General features: G+C 43.4%; 1 protein-coding gene across 1 annotated transcript; it reads right to left on the bottom strand.

Moving 5' to 3' along the window:
- Positions 1 to 14812: 14812 nt before the first annotated feature.
- Positions 14813 to 27138, bottom strand: dhx37 (DEAH (Asp-Glu-Ala-His) box polypeptide 37). The gene is made up of 26 exons (XM_023978834.2): positions 27012 to 27138; positions 26644 to 26778; positions 26248 to 26417; positions 25996 to 26108; positions 25469 to 25835; positions 25180 to 25328; positions 24954 to 25046; positions 24756 to 24852; positions 24378 to 24491; positions 23830 to 24145; positions 23671 to 23747; positions 23454 to 23580; positions 23283 to 23359; positions 19871 to 20103; positions 19646 to 19757; positions 19432 to 19538; positions 19071 to 19259; positions 18756 to 18880; positions 16944 to 17060; positions 16624 to 16796; positions 16377 to 16491; positions 16145 to 16282; positions 15757 to 15851; positions 15524 to 15597; positions 15349 to 15446; positions 14813 to 15257 (listed from the first exon to the last, which is right to left on the bottom strand). The coding sequence occupies exons 2-26, from the start codon at positions 26750 to 26752 to the stop codon at positions 15181 to 15183; spliced, it is 3462 nt and encodes a 1153-aa protein (XP_023834602.1). The 5' UTR covers positions 26753 to 26778; positions 27012 to 27138; the 3' UTR covers positions 14813 to 15180.
- Positions 27139 to 27193: the final 55 nt, after the last annotated feature.

The following is a 27193-nucleotide window of genomic DNA, read 5'->3' as shown; positions in this document are numbered from 1 at the left end:
GGAGGTGTTCAGAACAAGGTTAAGGGCATAGAAAGATGTTGGACACTAAGAAAGCTTTGTTGTAGAGCGTTCAACACAAAATCCGGGGAGGGGCCAGCTGAGTATAAGACTATCATCTGCATATAAATGGATGAGAGAGCTTCCTACTGCCTGAGATATGTTGTTGATGTAAATTGAGAAGAGCGTGGGGCCTAGGATCGAGCGTAGGGGTACTCCCTTGGTGACAGGCAGTGGCTGAGACAGCAGATGTTCTGACTTTATACACAGCACTCTTTGAGAAAGGTAGTTAGCAAACCAGGCCAAAGACCCCTCAGAGACACCAATACTCCTTAGCCGGCCCACAAAAATGGAATGGTCTACCGTATCAAAGTTTTGGCCAAGTCAATAAGAATAGCAGCACAACATTGCTTAGAATCAAAGGCAATGGTGACATCATTGAGGACCTTTAAAGGTTGCAGTGACACATCCATAACCTGAGCGGAAACCAGATTGCAAACCAGAGAGAATACTATAGACATCAAGAAAACCAGTCAGTTGATCATTGATAAGTTTTATATAGAAATAGGCCTATAACAGTTAGCATCAGCTTGATCTCCTTCTCTAAATAAAGGACGTACCGTGGCTGCTTTCCAAGTAATGGGAACCTCCCCAGAGAGGAGAGAGGTTAGAAAGGTCAGAGATAGGCTTGGCGATGATAGGGGCTGCAACCTTAAAGAATAAAGGGTCTAAACCATATGACCCAGATGTTTTTTGGGGGTCGTTTAAGGAGCTTCTTTAGCACCTCGGACTCAGTGACCGCATGCAGGGAGAAACTGTGTAGCGGGCCTGGGAGAAAAGAGGGAGGAGCGTCAGGGCTAGTCGCCTTAGAAGTAGAGGGAGATGAGATGTTGGATGGGCAAGGAGGCATGGCTGAGTCAAATAGGAATCCTGACTTAATGAAGTGGTGATTGAAGAGCTCAGCCATGTGCTTCTTGTCAGTAACAACCACATCATCAATATTAATCAACATGGGCAGCTGTGAGGAGGAGAGTTTATTCTCCCGGTCTTCAACCGTTTTCCAGAACTTCTTGGGGTTAGACCCATATAGAGAGAACTGCTCCTTAAAGTTAGTTAACTTTGGCCTTCCAGATAGCCTGAGTGCACTTATTTCTCATTTGCCTGAACGAGAGCCAATCAGGCTGAGTATGCACGTGCCACGCCTTTCGCCAAATGCAATTCTTGAAGTGGAGTAACTCTGCAAGATCACGGTCAAACCAGGGGCTGAACCTGTTTATAATTCTAATTTTCTTTATGGGGGCGTGTTTGTTAACAATACCATTGCAAATATAAAAAAAGAAGGTTCAAGTGTCTTCGACAGAGGGGATCAAGCTGATTCTATACCAATTTACAGAGGTCAGTTCATGAAGGAAGGCTTGCTTATTAAAGTTTTTTAGCAAGCCTCTAAGACAAATCAGGACAGGTTGTTTCACTGAGCAGCCATTATGAACACAGGCTGTTAAACAGTGATCACTAAAGTCATTACAGAAAACACCAGACTGATACCTATCAGGATTATTTGTGAGGATAACGTCGAAGAGAGTAGCCTTTTCTGGATGTTTGGAGTCATACCTTGTGGGATTGGTAATAATCTGAGAAAGATTTAGGAGTCCCATTGCTTTTGGAATTGGTCAGGTGGTTTAAGCATGTCCCAGTTTAGGTCACCTAGCAGGACAAATTCAGACTTAGTGTAGGGGGCCAGGAGAGAGCTTAGGGCATGTAGGGTACAGGCCGGTGCTGATGGAGGAAATTAGCATCCAGCAACAGTCAACAAAGAGCTATTTGAAAGTTTCATGCTTAAAACCTGCAAATCAAATTGTTTGGGGACAGACTTGGTGGAGACAACCAAGCACTGAAGGTGATCCATGGTAAAGATTGCCACTCCCCCACCTTTGGAATCTGTCTTTCCGGATTTTTTAAAATAAATTATAAATAAACAAGAAAGTTCATAGTCAACAAAGCATGCAGGAGTCATGAGGCAAATAGCAAAATGCACAAGAAAAAAATATATATATAATGACTTGGGGCTAGCCATTGTAAGTTCAGAGTCACTCTCCCCAACKGTGTGTGTGTGCTGGAGGCAAGCAAAAGCTTGGGAGAGAGGGGGGAGTGTGGTGGGGGTACCTGTACCAGACATGGTGAGACAGGCCAGGGCAGACGGTGAACAGATCGCCAGGTGGAATCCAAGCAGCAGTGCAGCAGGCAACGGGAGTAGGTGTCACACCCACTTGGGAGAAGCTTTTATACTATAATTTGAAGTTCAACATTTCAAAAGGCTATTAAACAACATACTAACTCTAAATCAATCAGGAGCAAGCCAGGTAGACTAAGGAGGAACGAATATGACTGATTTAAGCTATATTATTATTATTTCAAAGCTTTAGCCTGCCATTTAAGAAATAAATTGTGAATATTTGTGACATGCTACAGGCTGGCAGGAGCGCTCAGCATTTCAACAACACATCAAGAACTTCAACAATTTCATTTTTGAAATTTTAACTAGGCAAGTCAGTTAAGAACAAATTCTTAACTACAATGACAGCTTAACCTGGACGGCGCTGGGACAATTGTACGCCACCCTATGGGACTCCCAATCACGGCCGGTGGTGATACAGCCTGGAATCAAACCAGGGTCTGTAGTGACGCCTRTAGCACTGAGATGCAGTACCTTAGACCGCTGCGCCACTAAGGTGCCCAAAACAACATGCATATACATTTCGCATTTAGGCTGTATAAAATTAAATTAAAACAATAATTACTTATAATTAAAGAATAATGAAACGAAAAATGCCTTATTAGACTTTATAGTCAGACTGACATGCCTTTGAATTCACTTTTAGAAACACGAGTTTGGCCAGTCTTTTGTTCATGCGGTGAGATATGCATGCCTAGTTGGTTAATTTAACGTAGCAGATTCTCATATATTCCCATGCCCTAATCACTGTCAACACAAATGTATTCTGTAACAACAATATCATGGAATAAAATAAAATTCTTAAATTGTAGTTTCCCAAATTGAAAGTTAGAAGTGCATATAGGCCTAACCTGATGATATGTGGCTGCTGTGTTAAAAAACAAAATGGCTTTTTCTCTATTTCATTGAGTATGTTTACATGCACACTAATAATTCGATATTAAACTGATTATGGCAGTAGGCAGATTAGGCAATTGTCATGTAAASACCTTACTCTGATTATTTTAATCACCTTAAGGTCAAAATGGAAGTAAATATAAGCCGATTAAAACACCTGGTTTTCTGAGTCAGCTTTTTAATTATTAGGACCTGTAAACACCTTAAATCGGCATTAGCTCAAATACACCGCTCTACGCATGTGCTCGCACCAGACAAGCGAGCCTTCCTCTTTAGCACGAGTGAAGTGAGTTCAGAACAACTGAATGTATGCTTCATAGAAGTCATTTTCACATACAAACATTATGTCTGAAAATAACGTGGTCGTTGTGGTAAAACTTGTTTTTATTGGCCATCAGGTAGCCTGATTTCAGATGTGTCCATGTAGACAGGATTATTAGGGAAATCGTTGAATGTAAAATGTTTTAATTTAACTGTTATATTGATCTTACTATCCACAATAATCACATTAATGTGTGTATGTCAAATCAAAATGAAATGTATTTATATAGCCCTTCTTACATCAGCTGATATTTCAAAGTGCTGTACAGAAACCCAGCCTAAAACCCCAAACAGCAAGCAATGCAGGTGTAGAAGCACGGTGGCTAGGAAAAACTCCCTAGAAAGGCCAAAACCTAGGAAGAAACCTAGAGAGGAACCAGGCTATGAGGGGTGGCCAGTCCTCTTCTGGCTGTGCCGGATGGAGATTATAACAGAACATGGCCAAGATGTTCAAATGTTCATAAATGACCAGCATGGTCAAAGAATAATAATCACAGTAGTTGTCGAGGGTGCAACAGGTCAGCACCTCAGGAGTAAATGTCAGTTGGCTTTTCATAGCCGATCATTGAGAGTATCTCTACCGCTCCTGCTGTCTCTAGAGAGTTGAAAACAGCAGGTCTGGGACAGGTAGCACGTCCAGTGAACAGGTCAGGGTTCCATAGCCGCAGGCAGAACAGTTGAAACTGGAGCAGCAGCACGGCCAGGTGGACTGGGGACAGCAAGGAGTCATCATGCCAGGTAGTCCTGAGGCATGGTCCTAGGGCTCAGGTCCTCCAAGAGAGAGAAAGAAAGAAAGAGAGAAGGAGAGAATTAGAGAGAGCATACTTAAATTCACACAGGGCACCGGATAAGACAGGAGAAATACTCCAGATATAACAGACTGACCCTAGCCGACCAACATATAAACTACTGCAGCATAAATACTGGAGGCTGAGACAGTAGGGGTCAGGAGACACTATGTAACCATACTTGATGGTGATGTGATGATCAGATACTTTGGTTGTAACTGGTTCTGTTGCGCTACATTTTACAGTTGATAGACAAGTTTAGCACTGTTCCCAACTCAGACTATCCTCCTTTTAACAATAGCCTGTATAGAAATCAAAACGTCTCCGGTGCTGCAGCATGCGATCATTTGTTGTCATGCTCTGTTGTGGTATTAAAAAAGATTCTGCCTGTCTCCAGTCATGTAAAATTACATAGAATTGCATGAAATGCGTTCATAAAAGGCTATCTTTTCTCAGATCGCAAATAAGATGATAGATTCATGCAGTGCTTTTGTTATAATGGTTATCTTGTCACTCCTACCCTTGTCCGCGGTGGTCTGCGAATCTTCTGGCTCTGATCTGTCCTAGGAGTGAGGGTAAACTGTAGGCATGTTCTGTGCTATCCTATGTTTTTATTATTATTTTCGGTAAGGGAAGTTTTTTTTCAAGCGTTCAGGGAGGGTAAACATATTTTACTGAAGGAAGGGCCATCTATTTTCATTTCAGAGGTCCGATTTTCTCCAGGTATGTCTCATTATAAATAACGTCCAGTCTCTTAATTTGTTGGAGCCTTCATAAAAGCCTATTCTTCCGTTTGAAACAACCTCTACCCGCAACTAACACCATGCCCAAACCAGATGCGCAAATTGATTTAGTCCCCCCACACCAAACTCAATCATGACACGCAGGTTGATATATCAAAACAAACTCTGAATCAATTATATTAATTTGGGGACAGGTCGAAAATCATTAAACATTTATGGCAATTTAGCTAGCTAGATTGCTGTTGCTAGCTAATTTGTCCTGGGATATAAACATTGAGTTGTTATTTTACCTGAAATGCACAAGGTCCTCTACTCCGACAATTAATCCACACATAAAACAGTCAACCAAATCGTTTCTAGTCATCTCTCCTTCCAGGATTTTTCTTCTTTGGAATTTATATGTCGATTGGCATCTAACTTTCATAATAAGGTGTATTACCACAACCGACCGCCCTCAGTTCATCTTTTAATCCCCCACGTGGGTATAACCAATGAGGAGATGGCACGTGGGTATATGCTTCTAAAAGCCAATGAGGAGATGGGAGAGGCAGGACTTGCATTGCGTTCGATGTCACAAATAGAAGCAACTTCTATTTTAGCATGTGGCAATGCAGACGCTTTGTTGGCGCGCAAGCAGTGTGGGTGCAATGATTGAATAACATGCATGTTTAAATTTATTTTGCAACGCTCGCACACGTGCCGCGTCCGGTAGCGTGTGAGTAACAGTCTCTTTAGCCAACATTCCACTCCTTGTCATTGTCAAAGACTGGCCTTTCTGCTGTTTTCAAKTATGAACAGTCTATTGTCAATGACCTCGAGGAGTTGATCCTGATTCGATAACCCTCATAGCTATCCTCCAATCACAACGATTGTACAAATATTGGAACTCAAACACTTTTTTCCCTCCACAGAACACTTTGATTTCCGTTTGTTTGTTTTTCCAGGCGAAACCAGTCTGTCAAAAAATGTCTAAATTCTCAAACTAAATACATACTGCAATTCCAACCACAACCTCTGCTTCGATGTTAAGCCTCAAAATARAACCACTTGCCTAGCTAACAGTTACAGTAAGTGTTTTGTTTTTGACTTTGTTATAATTCTAATTCCAAGGCTCCACATGTTGTCATGGGAAATATTAATGTTATTTCCAACAACCAATGAGCAACACGTTGAGATTGCGAAAAGGCATTGACATGGATGGCAAGGAATGGAATGTTAGCTAAAAAGACTGGTATGCAGACTATGCCGGCTATGCCCACTTAACGAAATTGCCCACCTATCCTGATTAAACTGATGGAGGTCTATAATTGTATAACTTTGCAACGCTTTAGGCTAGAAGCAAGTTGTAAAAAGCACATGAAAGAAAGAACGTTTGTATCTGACATTACAGTGACTAGCCATCAATAAATTGCTATTCACTTTTTGAAAACTGCAAAACCTGGCCTAAAACATATAGTGATAACTCCAGGTTAGCCCCAAACCAACATCGTACACACAAATGAAGGATCTTCATTTGGTCACCCTGTTGCATGAAATGTCCTGTACAGCAGGAAATGCAAACTTCTAGTGTATTCGGTTTTAAAAAAGCTCCTAAAGTTTGTAATTTCCACTTAAAAATGTAAGAGTTGATTTGCCCAAACAAAAACTGTATCAAACCCGACAAAAATTTCCATTCATTAATTCACATTCCCTGTTGCTGCAGGATTCTTTTCCTGCTGTTAAAATAAACATTCATGAACTGTACTGACTCAATTTAGATTACTTGTTGAAATATTGTTGATGCTATTTGTACTTTAACCATTTAAAAATAGCATAAACGCTCCATAGACAAAGGTAAAATTTTTATTCAACACTGCTCTTGAACTGTTTCAGCTACAAACACCACCCCAATGTTGACATGTGCAGACTGACTCAACTTGGATGGCTTCAAACAGATTTTTGCTACCGTTCCTACTTCATAAACTATAACGCTTGTCGTATACCCATTCATTTCAATGGCTGAATGCAGGCTTCAACATTCTAAATGGAAATCACTGCCACAAAACTTTCAGAATGTTCAAACACATAGCCTATAAACATCCTACTACTACCATTACTACTATTTCACAACCATAAATTCAAGACTAGCAAGCACACCACATTTACTTCAGTAAATATCCTTTTCTAATTGTCTTTTAATACTGTTAAAGAAATTCTCTGGTACTTTTGTATACTTTTTATTCAGTGGTTCTAAAATTAGTGCTCACGAGCCAAAAGTGTCCCCCAAAAATGACATACTATGTCACATGTGCAGATATGTGCAGCACTTCATTACTCTCGCTCTGCTGTGTGTGCATCTTGCTAGCTGTCACTCAAAATGGCGAGGGGCTGAAGCTCATTGGCTGGAACTCTAATTGCTAGGGGTATGGCCAACATGGAGGACAATGTATGGAAAATGGCGCTGGGATTTTGTGGTTAATTGAGGTAAAACAGTAATTCTGCTAATAGATTATGCATTTATGAACTAAACATCGACACATACAACCCAAAGCGGGAGGTTTAACAGAAATTGAATAATGTGTCCCTGAACAAAGGGGGGGATTTCAAAATCAAAAGTAACAATCAGTATTTGGTGTGGCCACCAGCTGCATTAAGTACTGCAGTGCATCTCCTCCTCATGGACTGCACCAGATTGTACAGTTCTTGCTGTGAGATGTTACCCCACTCTTCCACCAAGGCACCTGCAAGTTCCCAGACATCCAACAGGTCCCAGATGTGCTCAATGGGATTGAGATCTGGGCTCTTCGCTGGCCATGGCAGAACACTGACATTCCTGTCTTGCAGGAAGTCATGTACAGAACGAGCAGTATGGCTGGTGGCATTGTCATGTCAGGATGAGCCTGCAGGAAGGGTACCACATGAGGGAGGAGGATGTCTTCCCTGGAACGCATAGCGTTGAGATTGGACTGAGCTTGTTTTCATTGCAGGCAATGATGCTGTGACACACCACCCCAGACCATGACGGACCCTCTACCTCCAAATCGATCCCGCTCCAGAGTACAGGTCTTGGTGTAACGCTCATTCCTTCGACGATAAARGCGAATCCGACCATCACCCCTGGTGAGACAAAACTGCGACTCGTCAGTGAAGAGCACTTTTTTGCCAGTCCTGTCTGGTCCAGCGACGGTGGGTTTGTGCCCATAGGCGACATTGTTGCCGGTTATGTCTGATGAGGACCTGCCTACAACAGGCCTACAAGCCCTCAGTCCAGTCTCTCTCAGCCTATTGCGGACAGTCTGAGCACAGATGGAGGGATTGTGCATTCCTGGTGTAACTCAGGCAGATGTTGTTGCTACCCTGTACCTGTCCCGCAAGTGTGATGTTCGGATGTACCGATCCTGTGCAGGTGTTGTTACACGTGGTCTGCCACTGCAAGGACGATCAGCTGTCCATCCTGTCTCCCTGTAGCGCTGTCTTAGGCGTCTCACAGAACGGACATTGCAATTTATTGCCCTTGCCACATCTGCAGTCCTCATGCCTCCTTGCAGCATGCTTAAGGCATGTGCACGCAGATGAGCAGGGACACTGGGTATCTGTCTTTTGGTGTTTTTCAGAGTCAGTAGAAATGAACATTTAGGACACTAAAGAGGCCTAACTGTGACCTTAATTGCCTACCGTCTGTAAGCTGTTAGTGTCTTAACGACCGTTCCACAGGTGGATGTTCATTAATTGTTTATGGTTCATTGAACAAGCATGGGAAACCATTTACAATGAATATCTGTGTAGTCATTTGGATTTTTACAAATTATCTTTGAAAGACAGGGTCCTGAAAAAGAGACGTTTCTTTTTTTGCTGAGTGTCAGAGGCGGTGTCAGAGGAAGGCCCAAACAATTGTCAAAGTCTCCGGTCACCCAAGTCACAGACTGTTCTCTCTGCAACCGCACGGCAAACGGTACCAGAGCGCCAAGTCTAGGCCTAAAAAGCTCCTTTACAGTTTCTACCCCCAAGCCATTAGACCGCTGAACAATTAATAAAATGGCCACCCGGACGGTTAGGTCTAAACCTGTTGTATTCGGCGCATGTGTCAAATAAAGTTTGATTTGATGTAGTGTGGAGAATTCTCCCTCCTGGATGTTAAGGACATTGGTCCTTCGAGCCAGATCATACAGCGCAATGGTGAACAGTAGGCTATTATTACACAGTAATAGACAAGAGCAACAAGGGCCAACGTCCATAACATCCAAGAGGGGGGATACTTTACACGTAGCAGGGTTTTTTCTGCATAGAAAAGTATTGGGCTGGCAGCCTAATCGTTTCTTCAGTTCAACAGTTTTWAAAAAAAGGGGAAAATAAGTGTTTGTGTTAACTTTAAGGGACTTAAACCAGATATGTAGAAAAGATAATGGACCTATATATTTTTAATACATATTTGAGAACTAACAATCACTCAAATAAAAGCTACACAAAAACAATGACTTTAGGAGAATTGATTTTGTTATGTTTGAGCGTAAGAACACAGCAAGACATGTCAAAATGCATAAAAATTGCAGGAAATGGTGTAGGCGTACCCCAACAGAAGGGTGTGGGCATATAGACAGGTTGGTTATTTAGCAACAGAAATGACTTGCTCGCAACCATGGGGCAAAACAGATGTTGGCTCTCCAATGTTTACCAAAAACATATATACATTTGCACAATGACCACTTGTCTCTCAAATACACTGAACATAAATATAAACACAACGTGTAACAGTTCATATAAGGAAATAATTTAATTGAAATAAATTCATTAGGCCCTAATCTATGGATTTCACATGACTGGGAATACAAATATGCATCTGTTGGTCACAGATACCTTACAAAAAAGMTAGGGCGTGGATCAGAATACCAGTCAGTATCTGGTGTGACCACCATTTGCCTCATGCAGCGAGACACATCGCCTTCACATAGAGTTGATCATGAAGTTGATTGTGGCCTGTGGAATGTTGTCCCGCAACAATGGGCATCAGGATCTCGTCACAGTATCTGTGCATTCAAATTGCCAACGATAAAATGCCAAATACCATAACCCCACCACCACGGGGCACTCTGTTCACAACATCATTAGCAAACCGCTCGCCCATGGCGCCACACACACTGCCTGCCATCTGCCTGGTACAGTTGAACCCGGGATTCATCTGTGAAGAGCACACTTCTTCAACGTATCAGTGGCCATCGAAGGTGAGCATTTGCCCACTGAAGTCGGTTACGATGCCGAACAGCAGTCAGGTCAAGACCCTGGTGAGTATGACTAGCATTCAGTTGAGCTTTCCTGAAACAGTTTGGGCAGAAATTCTTCGATTGTGCAACCCCAGTTTCATCAGCGGTCCGTTTGGCTGGTCTCAGATGATCCCGCAGGTGAAAAAGCCAGATGTGGGGGTTCGTGGTTACACGTAGTATGCAGTTGTGAGGCCGGTTGGACGTACTACCATATTCTCTGAAACAACTTTGGAGGCGGCTTATGGTAGATAGATGAACATTCAATTCTCTGGCAACAGGTTTGGTAGACAATCCTGCAGTCAGCATGCCAATTGCACGTTCCCTCAACTTGAAACATCTGTGGTTGCACATTTCAGAGTGGCCTTTTATTGTCCCCAGCACAAGGTGCACCTGTGTAATGATCACGCTGTTTAATCAGCTTCTTGATATGCCACACCCATCAGATGGATGGATTATCTTGGAAAAATAAGAAATGTTCACTAACAGGGATTTCAATTTGTGTACAACATTTGAGAGAAATAAGCTTTTTGTGCTTATGGAACATTTCTGGGATCTTTTATTTCAGCTCATGAAACATGGGACGAACACCTTTGTATTTTTGTTCAGTATAGTTGAAAAAGTAGGTAGCTGAAAATATTGGTTGGAAACATATTTTCAGGCTCCCGAGTGACGCAATGGTCTAAGGCACTGCATCACAGTGCTAGAGGCGACACTACAGACCCTGGTTCAGACCCTGGCCCAGCGTAGGGTTTGGCAGTCATTGTAAATAAGAATTTGTTCTGAACTGACTTGCCTAGTTAAATAAAGATTAAATAAAATAGGATGGCCTGAGCATGTGATAGTTGGCTTACCGTCTCTAGCTTGGACAGTTCAAGAGTTATAGTTAGTGGGTATTATATGCAAATAGTTGTAATTTATAAAGTTTAGATTTTWTTTTWTTTTTTTAAGGTTTGTAGCTGAAATAATTAAAGAGCAGAATCTATTTAAAATGTCTACCACTGTGTTATGTTTGGCATTCAATCCATTTAAATGTATGACACTTTACGTAAATGTGCGTTTATAAAAGGTGTTAGAACAGGTGTCTTAAACCGTTTCCTGCCCAGGAACCCACACCCAGTCAACTCAGGGACCCCAATCGGATGTTAGAAATWGTTTTTTTCCCCCAAGTGTCTTGTCATCAGGTGAATAGCAAGGAGAAGTAATCAACATTTAAAAATGAATACATTCAGTAGATCGTTTGTCACCTCCCCACATTACAATTACAAGAGGAAGTGTAAACTATAACAGCCTATTAGATTGAAATTCCCTTTCTAACACATTTTGCTAATAGCAGCTATTTAAACAAAGGTTAGCCAGGTGTTGGCAAAAATGTTTTGAAAAGATGCACTATGCAGAAATCGCTCTGCCATTTCCTGGATGCTAAAATTCTAATAGTTTGCCTAATTTCAGTGTATAGTGTAGAGAATCATTGTACCATATAAACCACTATGCGATGTACACTGCTCAAAAAAATAAAGGGAACGCTTAAACAACACAATGTAACTCCAAGTCAATCACACTTCTGTGAAATCAAACTGTCCACTTAGGAAGCAACACTGATTGACAATAAATTTCACATGCTGTTGTGCAAATGGAATAGACAAAAGGTGGAAATTAWAGGCAATTAGCAAGACACCCTCAATAAAGGAGTGGTTCTGCAGGTGGTGACCACAGACCACTTCTCAGTTCCTATGCTTCCTGGCTGATGTTTTGGTCACTTTTGAATGCTGGCGGTGCTCTCACTCTAGTGGTAGCATGAGACGGAGTCTACAACCCACACAAGTGGCTCAGGTAGTGCAGCTCATCCGGATGGCACATCAATGCGAGCTGTGGCAGAAAGGTTTGCTGTGTCTGTCAGCGTAGTGTCCAGAGCATGGAGGGCTACCAGGAGACAGGCCAGTACATCAGGAGACGTGAGAACGTGGAGGAGGCCGTAGGAGGGCAACAACCCAGCAGCAGGACCGCTCTGGCAGTGCTCCTCCTGCTCAAAGGCGGAGGTAGCGGTCCTGCTGCTGGGTTGTTGCCCTCCTACGGCCTCCTCCACGTCTCCTGGTGTACTGGCCTGTCTCCTGGTAGCGCCTCCATGCTCTGGACACTACGCTGACAGACACAACAAACCTTCTTGCCACAGCTCGCATTGATGTGCCATCCTGGATGAGCTGCACTACCTGAGCCACTTGTGTGGGTTGTAGATCCGTCTCATGCTACCACTAGAGTGAGAGCACGCGCAGCATTCAAAAGGACCAAACATCGCCAGGAAGCATAGGAACTGAGAAGTGGTCTGTGTCCACCACTGCAGAATCACTCCTTTATTGGGGGTGTCTTGCTAATTGCCTATAATTTCCACCTTTTGTCTATTCCATTTGCACAACAGCATGTGAAATGTATTGTCAATCAGTGTTGCTTACTAAGTGGACAGTTTGATTTCACAGAAGTGTGATTGACTTGGAGTTACATTGTGTTGTTTAAGTGTTCCCTTTATTTTTTTGAGCAGTGTATTTTCCATAACCAACAATATTGTATTTTCCGCTGTTTGAAGCTAGTGTACAAAACAGAAAGCAAAATATGCAAAAATTCAACTTCAGTACGGTAAGTTTAGAAATAGAGCACACAGAACAGATATACCACTTCCTAGACCTGCTTTAATGAGAGATCTATAAACAACACGATCCACACCCCCACCTTTTTTGTAAGGTATCTGTGACCATATGAATTTGGTCAGGTCACCCAAAAAGTTACATATTGCAGCATAAAGTCAAGAAAGCTTAACAGCAGCCAGCAGCACGACACAGATCTGGGGAAGTGTACCAACAAAAAAAATGTCTGCAGCATTGAAGGTCCCCAAGAACACAGTGGCCTCCATCATTCTTAAATGGAAGAAGTTTGGAACCACCAAGACTCTACCTAGAGTTGGCCGCCTGCCCAAACTGAGCAATCGCCGGAGAAGGGCCTTTGTCAGAGAGGTGACCAAGACCCGATGGTCACTCTGACAGAGCTCCAGAGTTCCTCTGCAGAGATGGGAGAACCTTCCAGAATGACAGCCATTTCTGCAGCACTCTACCAATCAGGCCTTTATGGTAGAGTAGCCAGACAGAAGCCACTCCTTAGTAAAAGTCACATGACTGCCCACTTGGAGTTTGCCAAAAGGCACCTAAAGGACTCAGACCATGAGACAACATTCTCTGGTCTGATGAAACCAAGATTGAACTATTTGCCCTGAATGTCAAGCATCACACCTGGTGGAAACCTGGCACCATCCCTACAGTGAAGCATGGTGGCAGCATCATGCTGTGGGGATATTTTTCAGCGGCAGGGACTGGGAGACTAGTCAGGATCGAGGGAAAGATGAAAGTACAGAGATCTGTGATGAAAACCTGCTCCAGASCACTCAGGACCTCAGACTGAGGCAAAGGTTCACCTTCCAACAGGACAATGACCCTAAGCACACAGCAAAGACAACACAGGAGTGGCTTCGGGACAAGTCTCTGAATGTCCTTGTATGGCTCAGCCAGAGCCCGGACTTGAACTCAATCCAACATCTCTGGACAGACCTGAAAATAGCTGTTCAGCAACACTCCCCATCCAACCTGACAGAGCTTGAGGATCTGCAGAGAAGAATGAGAGAAACCCCCCCAAATACAGGTGTGCCAAGCTTGTAGCATCATACCCAAGACTCAAGGCTGTAATTGCAGCCAAAGGTGCTTCAACAAAGTACTGAGTATAGGGTCTGAATACTTATGTAAATGTGATATTTCCATTTCTAAAAACCTGTTTTTGCTTTGTCATTATGGGGTATATTGCATGTAGATTGAGAAATAAAACTATTGAATCCATTTTAGAATACGGCTGTAACGTAACAAAATATGGAAGAGTAAAGGGGTCTAAGTACTTTCTGGAAGCACTGTATCCATGTTAGAACATTTGAAGTTAGGATAGCCTGAATGTTTTAAACTTGGTTTTGTTGCCTAATTGGCCAAAGAGCAGGACCATTTTGAATAGCTACCACTATTTTTAATGGTTCTCATTCAAACAGGCAATTCATTTAAAATGGTTATAGTTTAAAAGTACATACGCTCTATTCAATCCATATTGCAGAAGTTACAGCATGATTGAAATTTATAAGCAATGTTACCCCGTTAGCGGAGACGGAAATGACCTTTTCATTTCAATCGCGCAATCTGTAACGCTTCAGCAATAGACTGAATAGAGTCCTAAATAGTATCAAAAACCCTTTGACAAGCAATCTAAGTAGGGTCAGTCTGAACATCTCAACGCTGGTTTGGAGTTGATAGTCTGAAAACGGTGAAAGAGATACTTTGTTTATGGCCCTTTTTTGCCATTGAAATACATTGGAGAACATTTTACATATTGTTGTAGTTAAAGTATAAATGCTATACAAAATATTTTCTCAAGCAATCTAAGCTCAGGAGGTCTGCACCTAAAAGTTTCGTACTCATAGCTTAAATCCTTTAAGCGCTAGAGCGAGGGAAATAAATATGATAGTAAGACTATGCAAGAAATCTTCAGGAAACACACTAATAAATTCACTTCAATAAAAACATTTTTTTTAAAGCCTTGTATTTATTTAGGGTGTCAACTGCGTGGTAAGAGTCTAAGGCTTCATCTTCAAAAAGATTTTGGGATTTTCATTCTGTCCAACATTGATCAAATCTCCTTCTAATCATCAGTTTCAGACTAGCACAAATAAGCAGTATTAAAAATGTATCAAAGCACAACCAGAGAAGGACACATGGTCCAAGTGAAATATTAGCCCTTCCCCTGAACAGAACAGCCAAAAGGTTCTGTGTGGCTGGCTGAGGTATGGATAACTGGCTCCCTGGTATGGGTAATGGGGTTGTGTTGATGGGACTGTGTTGGTATGGCTGGTTTGGCAGGCTGCAAAGCTGGTATCAGTGTCCTCTGTGTCAGATGGGAGGCCAGCTCTTGGCCACGTCTTGGTGCTTAGCTTCAGGGATCCACTGGCAGTACGCAGTCAAGAGGACTGGAAGGAGAAAATTATGAGAATAGAGAACATCATGTTAAACAATTTGACACGTTTGACAGTCTCTCATTGAAATGACACAAATACGTACATTTGTCGTTGTTCTTCCAAGATGAGAGCAGTACGTCTCTGCAGTCCACTCTCTCTGACACCAAAGCTCCCAGCAGAGCCTCAGTCCTGGGCTGGAGTCTGACAGAGGAAAAACATTAAGCATTAACACAGACAGACCATCCTATGTGGTGTAGTGAAAGGAACGCTTGGCTTACTTTGCCCAGGTCTTCATCATGATGGAAGGGTTTGAGAGAAGATAACTGCTGTGCTGCTTCAATTTAGGGCAGACCTGAAACACATGACACACAAATAAAAGTGAGTGCAGTCAACCTCTGTTTTACTCCATCTAACCAGGTTTGTCCCAGAGATCTGTACTGCCTGATCTGACACTATAGAGTACACATAGGTTAAAGGGTTCCCTTTGGGATGCAGCCAGTGCTTTCAGTACCTGTCCTTCCAGAAGGAACCTGGCAAACAGTTTGTATCGCTCCAGGCCATCTGGGTAATCCATCTCTATAGCAGGAAGCTGCCAGCCACATCGGACTGGAGGGAGATACGGGGAATAGAGTGTTAGGCTCAATCTCAATCAGTGTTTCTGTGATTCTTCACATCCTCTCTCCTCGCCTCCTTTTCTACTGTATTAGAGAAGGTCCAAGGTCCCTCTCCTCAGACCTTCCTCTCCAATACGTTTTGAGGAGATGAGGGGATTCAAGGAATTGAGGAAAGATGAATTGAGACGGAGCCAGAGAGATCAGAGACGTTACAGCCCACACAGACCAGGGAGATACTAAATTACTGAACGTGACAAAGACAGGCATGGTGTAGAGCAGACTCACAAAAGGTGCTGGTACAGTGACATTTGACCCTGCCTGTAGAGGCACAGAGCCATGGCAACGGGGTCTCCAGAGGAGATCCAAAATGGCAGTACTGGGTGAGGAGCTGGGGAACCCACTCTGGTTCTACCGCTGACACACCTGAGAGACAAATCTCCCTAGTTAACAGCTGTTGGCATAACGGAATACTGATGACATTAAACTGTACTATAATCAGTGGAAGTGTTTCACCTACCTCTCATGTACATTTTGGTGGTCTCCAAGACCTCCTGATAGACCACAAACTGAGGTAGCGTTTTAAACAGGGCTGAGGAGGGGTGGATGTAGACTGGCTCATCCAGGAGTGGGGTCTGAAAAGGGTTAACACAACATTATCAACAAGCAGGATCAGAAATGGGACTAAGAAACACAAAGATTTAAAAAAATATATATATATAAAAAAAAAAACTTTCCTCACCAATCAGTGTTATAGGTGAACTCACCTTGTATGCATTCCTCCATTTTAGGTCTAGTAGTTCCTCTTGCTGTACCCGTCTGGCGAGGTGGTCTCCCAGTCCCGCCAGCACTATCTGACGTAAACACACCACCTGGCTCTCAGTAGGTGGAGCCATCTTACAGTCCACAAACACACCCACCTCTGGACACACTGAGTTCACTATTGAAGGAGAGGACAGAGTTTTTACTTAAGAATTGCACTGTTGGTTAGGGCCTGTAAGTAAGCATTTCACTGTAAGGTCTACACCTGTTGTATTCGGCACACGTGACAAATACACTGAGTGTGTGTGTGTGTGTGTGTGTGTACCTGCGTTGGTGAGCTGTCCTCTAAGTCGTCTGATCTCCAGCATGGCTTTATACCTCAGTCCATTCTCCTCACAGAATTTAAAAGTGCAGCCAGCAAACTCACACGCACCCACAGCACCTGAGGTAACCCATCATACTTTAACACAGACACATGCAGTACACTACCGGTCAAAAATGTTAGAACACCTACTCATTCAACAGTTTCTCTCTCTTTTTTTTTTTTTTTTTTACTATTTTCTACAATGTAGAAGAATAGTGAAGACATCAAAACTATGAAAAAACACATATGGAATCATGTAGTAACCAAAAAAAAAAAGGTGTTAAACAAATCAAAATATATTTTATTTTTGAGATTCTTCAAATAGCCACGCTTTGCCTTGATGACAGCTTTGCACACTTTTGGTATTTTCTCAACCAGCTTCACCTGGAATGCTCTTCCAACAGTCTTGAAGGAGTTCCTACATATGCTGAGCACTTGTCGGCTGCTTTTCCTTCACTCTGCGGTCTAACTCATCACAAACCATCTCAATTTGGTTGAGGTCGGGGGATTGTGGTGGCCAGGTCATCTGATGCAGCACTCTATCACTATCCTTCTTATTAAAATAGCCCMTACACAGCCTGGAGGTGTGTTGGGTCATTGTCCTGTTGAAAAACAAATGATAGTCCCACTAAGCCCAAACCAGATGGGATGGCATATCACTGCAGAATGCTGTGGTATACATGCTGGTTAAGTGTGCCTTGAAACGCTAAATAAATCGCAGACTGTGTCAACAGCAAAACACCCCCACGCCATAACACCTCCATGCTTTACGACGGTGGGAAATACACATGCAGAGATGATCCGTTCACACACACACACACACACACACAGCGTCTCACAAAGACACTGCAGCTGGAACCAAAAATATCAAATTTGGACTCCAGACCAAAGAACTAATTTCCATCAGTCTGATGTACATTGCTTGTGTTTCTTGGCCCAAGCAAGACTCTTCTTCTTATTGGTGTCCTTTAGTAGTGGTTTCTTTGCAGCAATTCGCCCATAAAGGCCTGATTCTCCTCTGAACAGTTGATGTTGAGATGTGTCTGTTACTTGAACTCTGAAGCATTTATTTGGGTTGCAATTTCTGAGGCTGGTAACTCTAATGAACTTATCCTCTGCAGCAGAGGTAACTCTGGGTCTTCCATTTCTGTGGTGGTCCTCATGAGAGCCAGTTTCACCATGGCGTTTGATGGTTTTTGCGACTGCACTTGAAGAAACTTTCAAAGTTCTTGAAATGTTCCGTATTGACTGACCTTCATGTCTTAAAGTAATGATGGAATGTCATTTCTCTTTGCTTATTTGAGCTGTTCTTGCCATAATATGGACTTGGTCTTTTACCAAATAGGACTCTTTCTGTATACCACCCCTACCTTGTCACAACACAACTGACTGGCTCAAACACATTAAGAAAAAAATTACACAAATTAACTTTTAACAAGGCACACCTGCTAATTGAATGCATTCCAGGTGACTACCTCATGAAGCTGGTTGAGAGAATGCCAACAGTGTGCAAAGCTGTCAAGGCAAAGGTTGGCTATTTGAAGAATCTCAAATATATATATTTTGATTTGTTAAACACTTTTTTGGTTCCTACATGATTCCATATGTGTTATTTCATAGTGTTGATGTCTTCACTATTATTCGACAATGTAGAAAATAGTAAAAATAAAGAAAAACCCTTGAATGAGTAGTTGTTCTAAAACTTTTGACCGGTAGTGTACAGAACACACACACAAAGAAAAACACCACCACACCCTCATACTCCAGCCTTACCCAGCAGGACCATGAGGTCCCCCAGCAGTAGAGAGGCTCCCTGCCCAGCCCACAGCCTCCTCATCTGGGCCAGCCGGGCTCGACGCTGGGCCAGCTTGGAGCTCTCATCCTCACTACCAGCAGGTCTGGACCAATAGAGACGGTGGAGAGAGAATGTAGAGACGCAAACACATTAGGATCTTGTTTAAATATGCATTTCACAATAAGTAACGAAACCAAAACTCTGTTTGATCAGAAACACGTGCTATTCTAATGTCTATGTATTTTAGAATAATCCCATAAACACATTTCCTCTACTCTCTCTCTGCCCCTCACCTGTCCAGATCCTCAAAGATCTCCCGGACCGTCATGGCGGCCACCACAGCGATGACGTAAGGCAGACAGTCCTGCTGCTTCCCTAGCGCCAGCATCTTAGCGTAGCGTGGTGACACGGGGAACGACGCCATTGCCCTGCCCAAGGGGCTGATGGGACAGCTCAGACGCGCTCGCTCCATCTCCTTAACCCTAAAGCAGATAGAGATGGATTGATCGGTGGGTGAGTTTGCTGCAGGAGGGGATAGTGGGGTAGAGGATCTGAAGAGGGGACTTCAGATATACCTGCTGAGAAGGGAGTTTTTGAGCAGTGAGGTAGGTTGAGTGAAGGGTGAGGTAGAGTGAGTCAGGTTTAACTGCTTACCGTCCGGTGCGCGGCGGCTCCTCTAGTGCTCCCAGTGAAACCAGTAACTGTTCTGCTGCCACCAGCGCCTCAGCTGAGGGAGTTGTGGGGAATGGGAAGTTGACCACCTGAACACACAGGAACAAACCATTAGCCAAATAGGTAGTGTCTGACTAAATTCACAGGAAGACTTTCTCCCTCTTAACAGCATCAATCAATGTGTTATTTCTCTGACCTTGTCTATGTTAAGGTCCTTCATCTGTAATACCAGGTCCTCAACTGGCCTGCGGGTGATCTCTGCRTCCGAGAACAGACTGAAGTCTCCAAACACCGCTGATGAGTACAGCCTAGCACACAGTCATAGCACATTCAATTTTATCCCAGTTAGAAATGATTGAGGTTAAAAATGGGGTGTGAAAGCATTTACTTTAACAATTAAACACCCCTTTCTAGTGCTGACCTATAGCAGTGTCCAGGTTCGGTACGGCCTGCCCGGCCTGCCCTCTGATTGGCTGAGGCCTGTGAGGTCCAGGAGACCTTGAAGCAGGAGACCCCTGTGACGCGGTCGTAGAAGCGCTTCTTGACCCGACCGCAGTCGACCACATACTTTATCCCCGGGATGGTTAGAGAGGTTTCTGCTACATTGGTAGCCACGACACACAGACGTGCACCATGAGGAGGGGGCCGGAATACCTGGACACAAAGATTAGAAACACACATATACACAGTTGAAGTCAGAAGTTTATATACACTTAGGTTGGAGACATTAAAACTCGTTCTTCAACCACTCCACAAATTTCTTGTTAACAAACTATAGTTTTGGAAAGTCGGTTAGGACATCTACTTTATGCATGACACAATAAATTTTTCCAACAATTGTTTACAGACAGATAATTTCACTTAATCACAATTCCAGTGGGTCAGAAGTTTACATACACTAAGTAGACTGTGCCTTTAAACAGCTGGGAAAATTCCAGAAAATGAGGGGATGGCTTTAGAAGCTTCTGATAGGCTAATTGACATAATTTGAGTCAATTGGAGGTGTACCTGTGGATGTATTTCAAGGCCTACCTTCAAACTCAGTGCCTCTTTGCTTGACATCATGGGAAAATCAACAGAAATCAGCCAAGACCTCAGAAAAAACATTGTAGACCTCCACAAGTCTGGTTCATCCTTGGAAGCAATATCCAAATGCCTGGAGGTACCACGTTCATCTGTACAAAGAATAGTACGCAAGTATAAACACCATGGGACCACGCAGCCGTCATACCGCTCAGGAAGGAGATGCGTTCGGTCTCCTAGAGAACGTACTTTGGTGCGAAAAGTGAAAATCAATCCCAGAACAACAGCAAAGGACCTTGTGAAGATGCTGGAGGAAACAGGTACAAAAGTATCTATATCCACAGTAAAACGAGTCCTATATCGACATAACCTGAAATGCAGCTCAGCAAGGAAGAAGCCACTGCTCCAAAACTGCCATAAAAAAAGCCAGACTACAGTTTGCAACTGCACATGGGGACAAAGATCGTATTTTTTGGAGTAATGTCCTCTGGTCTGATGAAACAAAAATAGAACTGTTTGGCCATAATGACCGTCGTTATGTTTGGCGGGAAAAAGGGGAGGCTTGCAAGCCGAAGAACACCATCCCAACCGTGAAGCACGGGGGTGGCAGCATCATGTTGTGGGGGTGCTTTGCTGCAGGAGGGACTGGTTCACTTCACAAAATAGATGGCATCATGAGGGACGAAAATTATGTGGATATATTGAAGCAAAATCTCAAGACATCAGTCAGGAAGTTAAAGCTTGGTCGCAAATGGGTCTTCCAAATGGACAATAACTCCAAGCATACTTCCAAAGTTGTGGCAAAATGGCTTAAGGACAACAAAGTCAAGGTATTGGAGTGGCCATCACAAAGCCCAGACCTCAATCCTATAGAAAATTTGTGGGCGGAACTGAAAAAGCGTGTGCGATCAAGGAGGCCTACAAACCTGACTCAGTTACACCAGCTCTGTCAGGAGGAATGGGCCAAAATTCACCCAACTTATTGTGGGAAGCTTGTAGAAGGCTACCCTAAACGTTTGACCCAAGTTAAACATTTTAAAGGCAATGCTACCAAATACTAATTCAGTGCATGTAAACTTCTAACCCACTGGGAATGTGATGAAATAAATAAAAGCTGAAATAAAACTACTATTATTCTGACGTATCACATTCTTAAAATAAAGTAGTGATCCTAACTGACCTAAGACAGGGAATTGAAAAAACTGAGTTAAAATGTATTTGGCTAAGGTGTATAAACTTCCGACTTCAACTGTACATGCACAATAAGCATGCACACAAGGACAAGCTCACATGCAAGCTTGCACAGACAGACAGATCAAAGACCCATGCATTAATGCAACGATATCACTTAATTAACCTCTTATGGCTGGGGGCAGTATTGAGTAGCTTGGATGAATAAGGTGCCCAGAGTAAACTGCCTGCTACTCATGCCCAGTTGCTAATATATGCATATTATTAGATTTAAATAGAAAACACTCCGAAGTTTCTAAAACTGTTTGAATGAAGTCTGTGAGTATAACAGAACTCATATGGCAGGCAAAAACCAGAGAAAAAAATTCCAACCAGGAAGTGGGAAATCTGAGGTTTGTAGGTTTTCAACTCTTTGKCCATCGAAGATACAGTGGGATATTGGTCATATTGCACTTCCTAAGGCTTCCACTTCTTTAGAACCTTGTTTGATGCTTCTACTGTGAAGGAGGGGGGAATGAGGGCTCTTTGAGTCAGGGCTCTGGAAGAGTGCCATTAGCTGACCAGGCGCGTTCACGTGAGAGAGTTAGCTTGCGTTCCATTGCATTTCTGAAGACAAAGGAATTCTCCGGTTGGAACATTATTGAATATTTATGTTAAAAACATCCTAAAGATTGATTCTATACTTTGTTTGACATGTTTCTACGAACTGTAATATGACTTTTCGTCTGAACTTACGCATGGACTTTCCCGCGCGTCGTGAGTTTGGATTGTGTACTGAACGCGCGAACAAAAAGAGAGGTATTTGGACATAAATGATGGACTTTATGGAACAAATCAAACATTTATTGTGGAACTGGGATTCTTGGGAGTGCATTCTGATGAAGATCAAAGGTAAGTGGATATTTATAATGCTATTCTGACATCTGTTGACTCCACAACATGACAGATATCTTCATGGCTTGTTTGGGCTCTGAGCGCTGTACTCAGATTATAGCATGGGGTGCTTTTTCCATAAAGTTTTRAAAAAATCTGACACAGAGGTTTATCTAAAGTTCCATGTATAATACTTGTATCTTTTATCAATGTTCATTATGAGTATTTCTGTAAATTGATGTGGCTCTCTGCAAAAATCACCGGATGTTTTGGAGGCAAAACATTACTGAACATAACGTGCCAATGTAAACTGAGATTTTTGGATATAAATATGAACTTTACCGAACAAAACATACATGTATTGTGTAACATGAAGTCCTATGAGTGTCATCTGATGAAGATAATCAAAGGTTAGTGATTAATATTATCTCTATTTATGCTTTTTGTGAGTCCTCTCTTTGGCTGGAAAAATGGCTGTGTTTTTCTGTGAATAGGTGCTGACCTAACATAATGATATGCTGTGCTTTCGTCCTAAAGCCTTTTTGAAATCGGACACTGTGGTGGGATTAACAAGTTTATCTTTAAAATGGTGTAAAATACTTGTATGTCTGAGGAATTTTAATTATGAGATTTGTTGTTTTGAATTTGGCTCCCTGCACTTTCACTGGCTGTTGTCCTGTTACAGGGATCCCAGCCATAAAAAGTTAGTCTAGTGTAGATTTCTTGTGCCAAGTGGCCCGTCTTACCTTGGCCTGCTGCTCTGGAGCCAGGAGAGAGTAGAGGGGGAGGACAWAAAGAGGGAGGGACGGGTCCGCCTTCTCCTCTACAGACACGGAGAGAAAGAGAACATATGAATCAAGGATACATACCTGAGAGCTGTAGGGCAACACATACACCTAGCTGTCCTTTTCTCTTACCTGTGTCTGCAGCGTCGTCTCCTAGTTCCAGGTCTGACCCCTCATCATCTATCCCCGCCAGACGGTCCTCGTCCCCCTCATCCACCGGCAACGCTGAGTAGTTATCCAGGTCAATACGGGGCAGGGACTACTCACAAACAGAAACCACACACAAACAGCATTAAAACATTCACTCACACACTTCTCAACAGTGACAGAATAACTAAGTAGTACGTACCACAGTTCTCTTATGTTTGGCTTTCTTAAACTTCTTCATCTCATCTGAGGAGTCTGTTGCTGCCTCCTCTCCCTCACCTTATCAGAACACACAGTCATACATTTTACACTGTGTAAAGACTGTGTGTGTGTGTAAAAAAAGAATTTAAACAAAACATACCAGTAGCTGTGTTGCCCCTCCTGAAAGGGAAGGCCCTCCTCAGTCTCCTGCAGACAGAGTGGACCTCAGCCTGACCCGTCAGGAACACCAGGATACCCCCAGGGGGCAGCATGCGGTGGATCTTACAGGTCTTGCGGAACACCTCTCCAGCGTAGTCCTCCAGAGGAGTCCGTTTGTTAAAGTGGACGCTTACAGGGAACTGACGGGCCTCCACCTTGATGACGGGAGGAGGAGTAGGAAACAGCTTCCTGTTTTCTGTGAAGTCCTCCACACGCAGTGTAGCTGACATCACTATCAGCTTCATGGGGTGGCCTTTCTGTATGACACACAGGAAACAACAGGGTAGGAAAAAATAAGGACAACAGCAAGTTGGGTAGAGAAGTCTGCTAATAAATCATTATTAAACACATTTTCGATTTAGTAAATAGTTTATAAATCTTTACATAACAGTTGTGCATATAATAACAGGCTCAAGGTGTCAGGAACCCCCAGTCACTTGTTGATGTTCTTTTTTTAATAACAAAAAAAATGAACCCTGTCTGTCTGACCTTGTTTCTGAGTGGTACGATGCGTGACAGTAGGCCAATCAGGATGTCTGTGTACACACTCCTCTCATGGGCCTCATCTATGATGATCACACTGTACCTCTGGAGCAGGAAGTCCTACAGCAGAGAGAGACAGAAACTTAGATTGCGTCTCAAATGGCACCCCATTCCCTATACAGTAGCGCACTACGGGCTCTGGTCAAAAGTAGTGCAACAAAGGGACTAGGGTGCCATTTGGGTGACTAAGGCAAATAGACTGAGAATGGAGTCATACAATAAATATGGAAAAACATGGGGGGGGGGGGGCAGATAAGTAGGGAGAGGGAAAGATGGAACAAGTGAAGGGAAGGATAGAGAACAAGGAGGGGGTGGGAGGATTACCTTCTGAATCTCCTTCAGCAGGACTCCGTCTGTCATGAACTTGATCTTGGTGTCACTGGTCACATTCCCCTCATAACGGATCTGGTACGAAACTACCCTAACAACAGACAACCAAACACACACAGAGCCTCAGACACAACCAAACACAAATGGAAACTAAATCCAAACACTAACCATTGTGCGTGTGTGTGTGTGTACCGTGTAGACAGGTTCATCTCTTTGGCCACTCTGTGGGACATACTGACAGCTGCCACTCTCCTAGGCTCTGTCACACCAATGATTCCAGTGCCACTGGAGAGAAACAAGAGGGAGAGGGGTAAACAGAGATATGATGGTATTAGTGGAGTGAAAAAAGGCTTCAAATGAACATACAAAAAGATAAGTGGTGAATAAGAGTGAAGCAGAGAAAACCTGTGTGTGTTACCTGGCATATCCAGCCTCGTACAAGAACTGGGGTACCTGGGTGGTTTTACCACTTCCTGTCTCTCCACACAGAACGACAAAATGGTTCTCTCTCACCGCCTCCATGATCACTTGCTCCTCAGCCAGCACTGGCAGCCTCAGACGGGCCTCCTACACACATTGCAGGACAAACACACAAAAACACATGCGCGCGCACACACAGCAGGAGAAATAAAGACAAATGCACACGGCTTGAGAAAAACAAAGAGAATGTGCATGAGAAACAAACACACAACACAAGAAACACACACCTGCATCTCTGGCAGTCTGTCCACGGAGATGAAGATTGCTGGCTCGGATGGCTTTTTACTGGAGGCCTGGGCAGGGCCCGACTCCTCGCTCGTCTCCTTTTTCTCTTCTTTCTTTTCCTTTTTCACCTCTTCCACCTCTTTCTCCTGACAGGAGGAGGCTGGCTCTTTAGATTCTGAGACATTAGTGGCCTCCACCCTTCTATTTCCCATCCCTCCATCATCCATCTCTTCATCAGATGAGTCCAAATCACTACTCTCCTCTTCTGCCTTCAKTTCCTCCCGTGCTCTTCGTTTCCTCTTCCTGTTGGCTCCACTCAGGCTGCTGATCCTGAGCCCTGAGGCTCCTTCATCTACCTCATCAGGAGTCCTGAGAAAGACAACACCACAGAGGATCACACACAAGCCTTCAGTAGACCAGGACACTATGCCTCCAACTGAATATCATTGTTCATCAGTCAACCTGAGCTTATGGAAAGCTTCACTAAACCAAATGCTGCTACAATGGCGTGACAGTCCCACTGCCTTACTGTTTGGTCTGGTACTGCTTGTCTCCTGTGCCCAATTTGGAGGTGGTGTAGAGCAGCTTCAGCTCAGAGTCAGGCAGCTGCACTTCAGCCAGTTTGGCCAGGATGTCTACTCTCTGGAAGTCAAAGGAGGAAGATGATGAATAGTGTAGTTTCATGTTTTTGTGCAGAACTATTTCAAATGACACACTTCATAATTATACTTGACTGGAACTGGCCTGGTCTGACTCAGAGAAGGCAGATTGAGAATGTTACCTTGGCTTTCTTCTCTTTGACCTCCAGGACTTTTTGTAGATGTTTCCTCTGTTTCTTGGTAAGGGGCTGTTTCTTAGTAAGGGCCTTCTCAATGCCCCTCTTCTTCTTGGCTTTGGTGGCTGGGAGGACCAGGGCATTGCACTCGTCCACCCCCTTTAGGTTGGCCCCGTCTGTGGGACAGAGAATCATGAGTACACAAGAATCACACCCATTACAACACCAACCTCACAAACAGTAGTTTTACATTTTAGTAGCAGACGCTCTTACCCAGAGCGACTTAACAYTAGAGTGCAAAAATGTTCATACTTAGTTACCATGCATCTCTCCCCTTCCCCACCCTCGTGTGTACCTACATATTTTGAGAGCCATTGGGCCACAGGCGCTTGAGTGTTGTACCTTTGAGTTCCACTACAACAGTCTTCCCCTCCTCCTTGGCCTCTGGAGGTGGATGTGTCTCGTTCTGCTCCCGTCCCTTCCAGTTGTGCCTCTTCCTCAGTCGTCCCATCTTACGGCACGTAACAGACAGTAGCTCTATGGATCGTACAAAGATAGCATCGCATTGACAGGGAGGTGAGTGCTACAAGTTCCCATTTAAATATGTCGGTACTAATGCGTTGTTAAGCTGTTTTGAAAACAAATGCAGCCGCTGGTAGAAAGAGCCTAAACAGCTACGGTAGCTAACGTTACTGATGCTAGCAAAACTATTCTTGTGAAACGCTAACTCCATTGCCTAGCTAATACAAAACACGAACAACAACACTTACCGTGTCAATACGTAGAAATGATGGTAATGTCTGGCGCATAAACGTTAAAGACAAAATGCCATCCAGCTCGCTCTTGAAACTTTTCCAGGATCTCACGTGTATACAACATCAAGCCTGGGTCCGTCACACATTGTGTTCCGACACTGATACATGATAAGTATGAAAGTTCCGCCCTCTTTTTC

This window comes from Salvelinus sp. IW2-2015, linkage group LG33, assembly GCF_002910315.2.
Source record: "Salvelinus sp. IW2-2015 linkage group LG33, ASM291031v2, whole genome shotgun sequence".
Classification (NCBI taxonomy): Eukaryota; Metazoa; Chordata; class Actinopteri; order Salmoniformes; family Salmonidae; genus Salvelinus; species Salvelinus sp. IW2-2015.
Note: the sequence above shows the minus strand (reverse complement) of the source record. Positions and strands in the feature narration are given on the sequence as shown.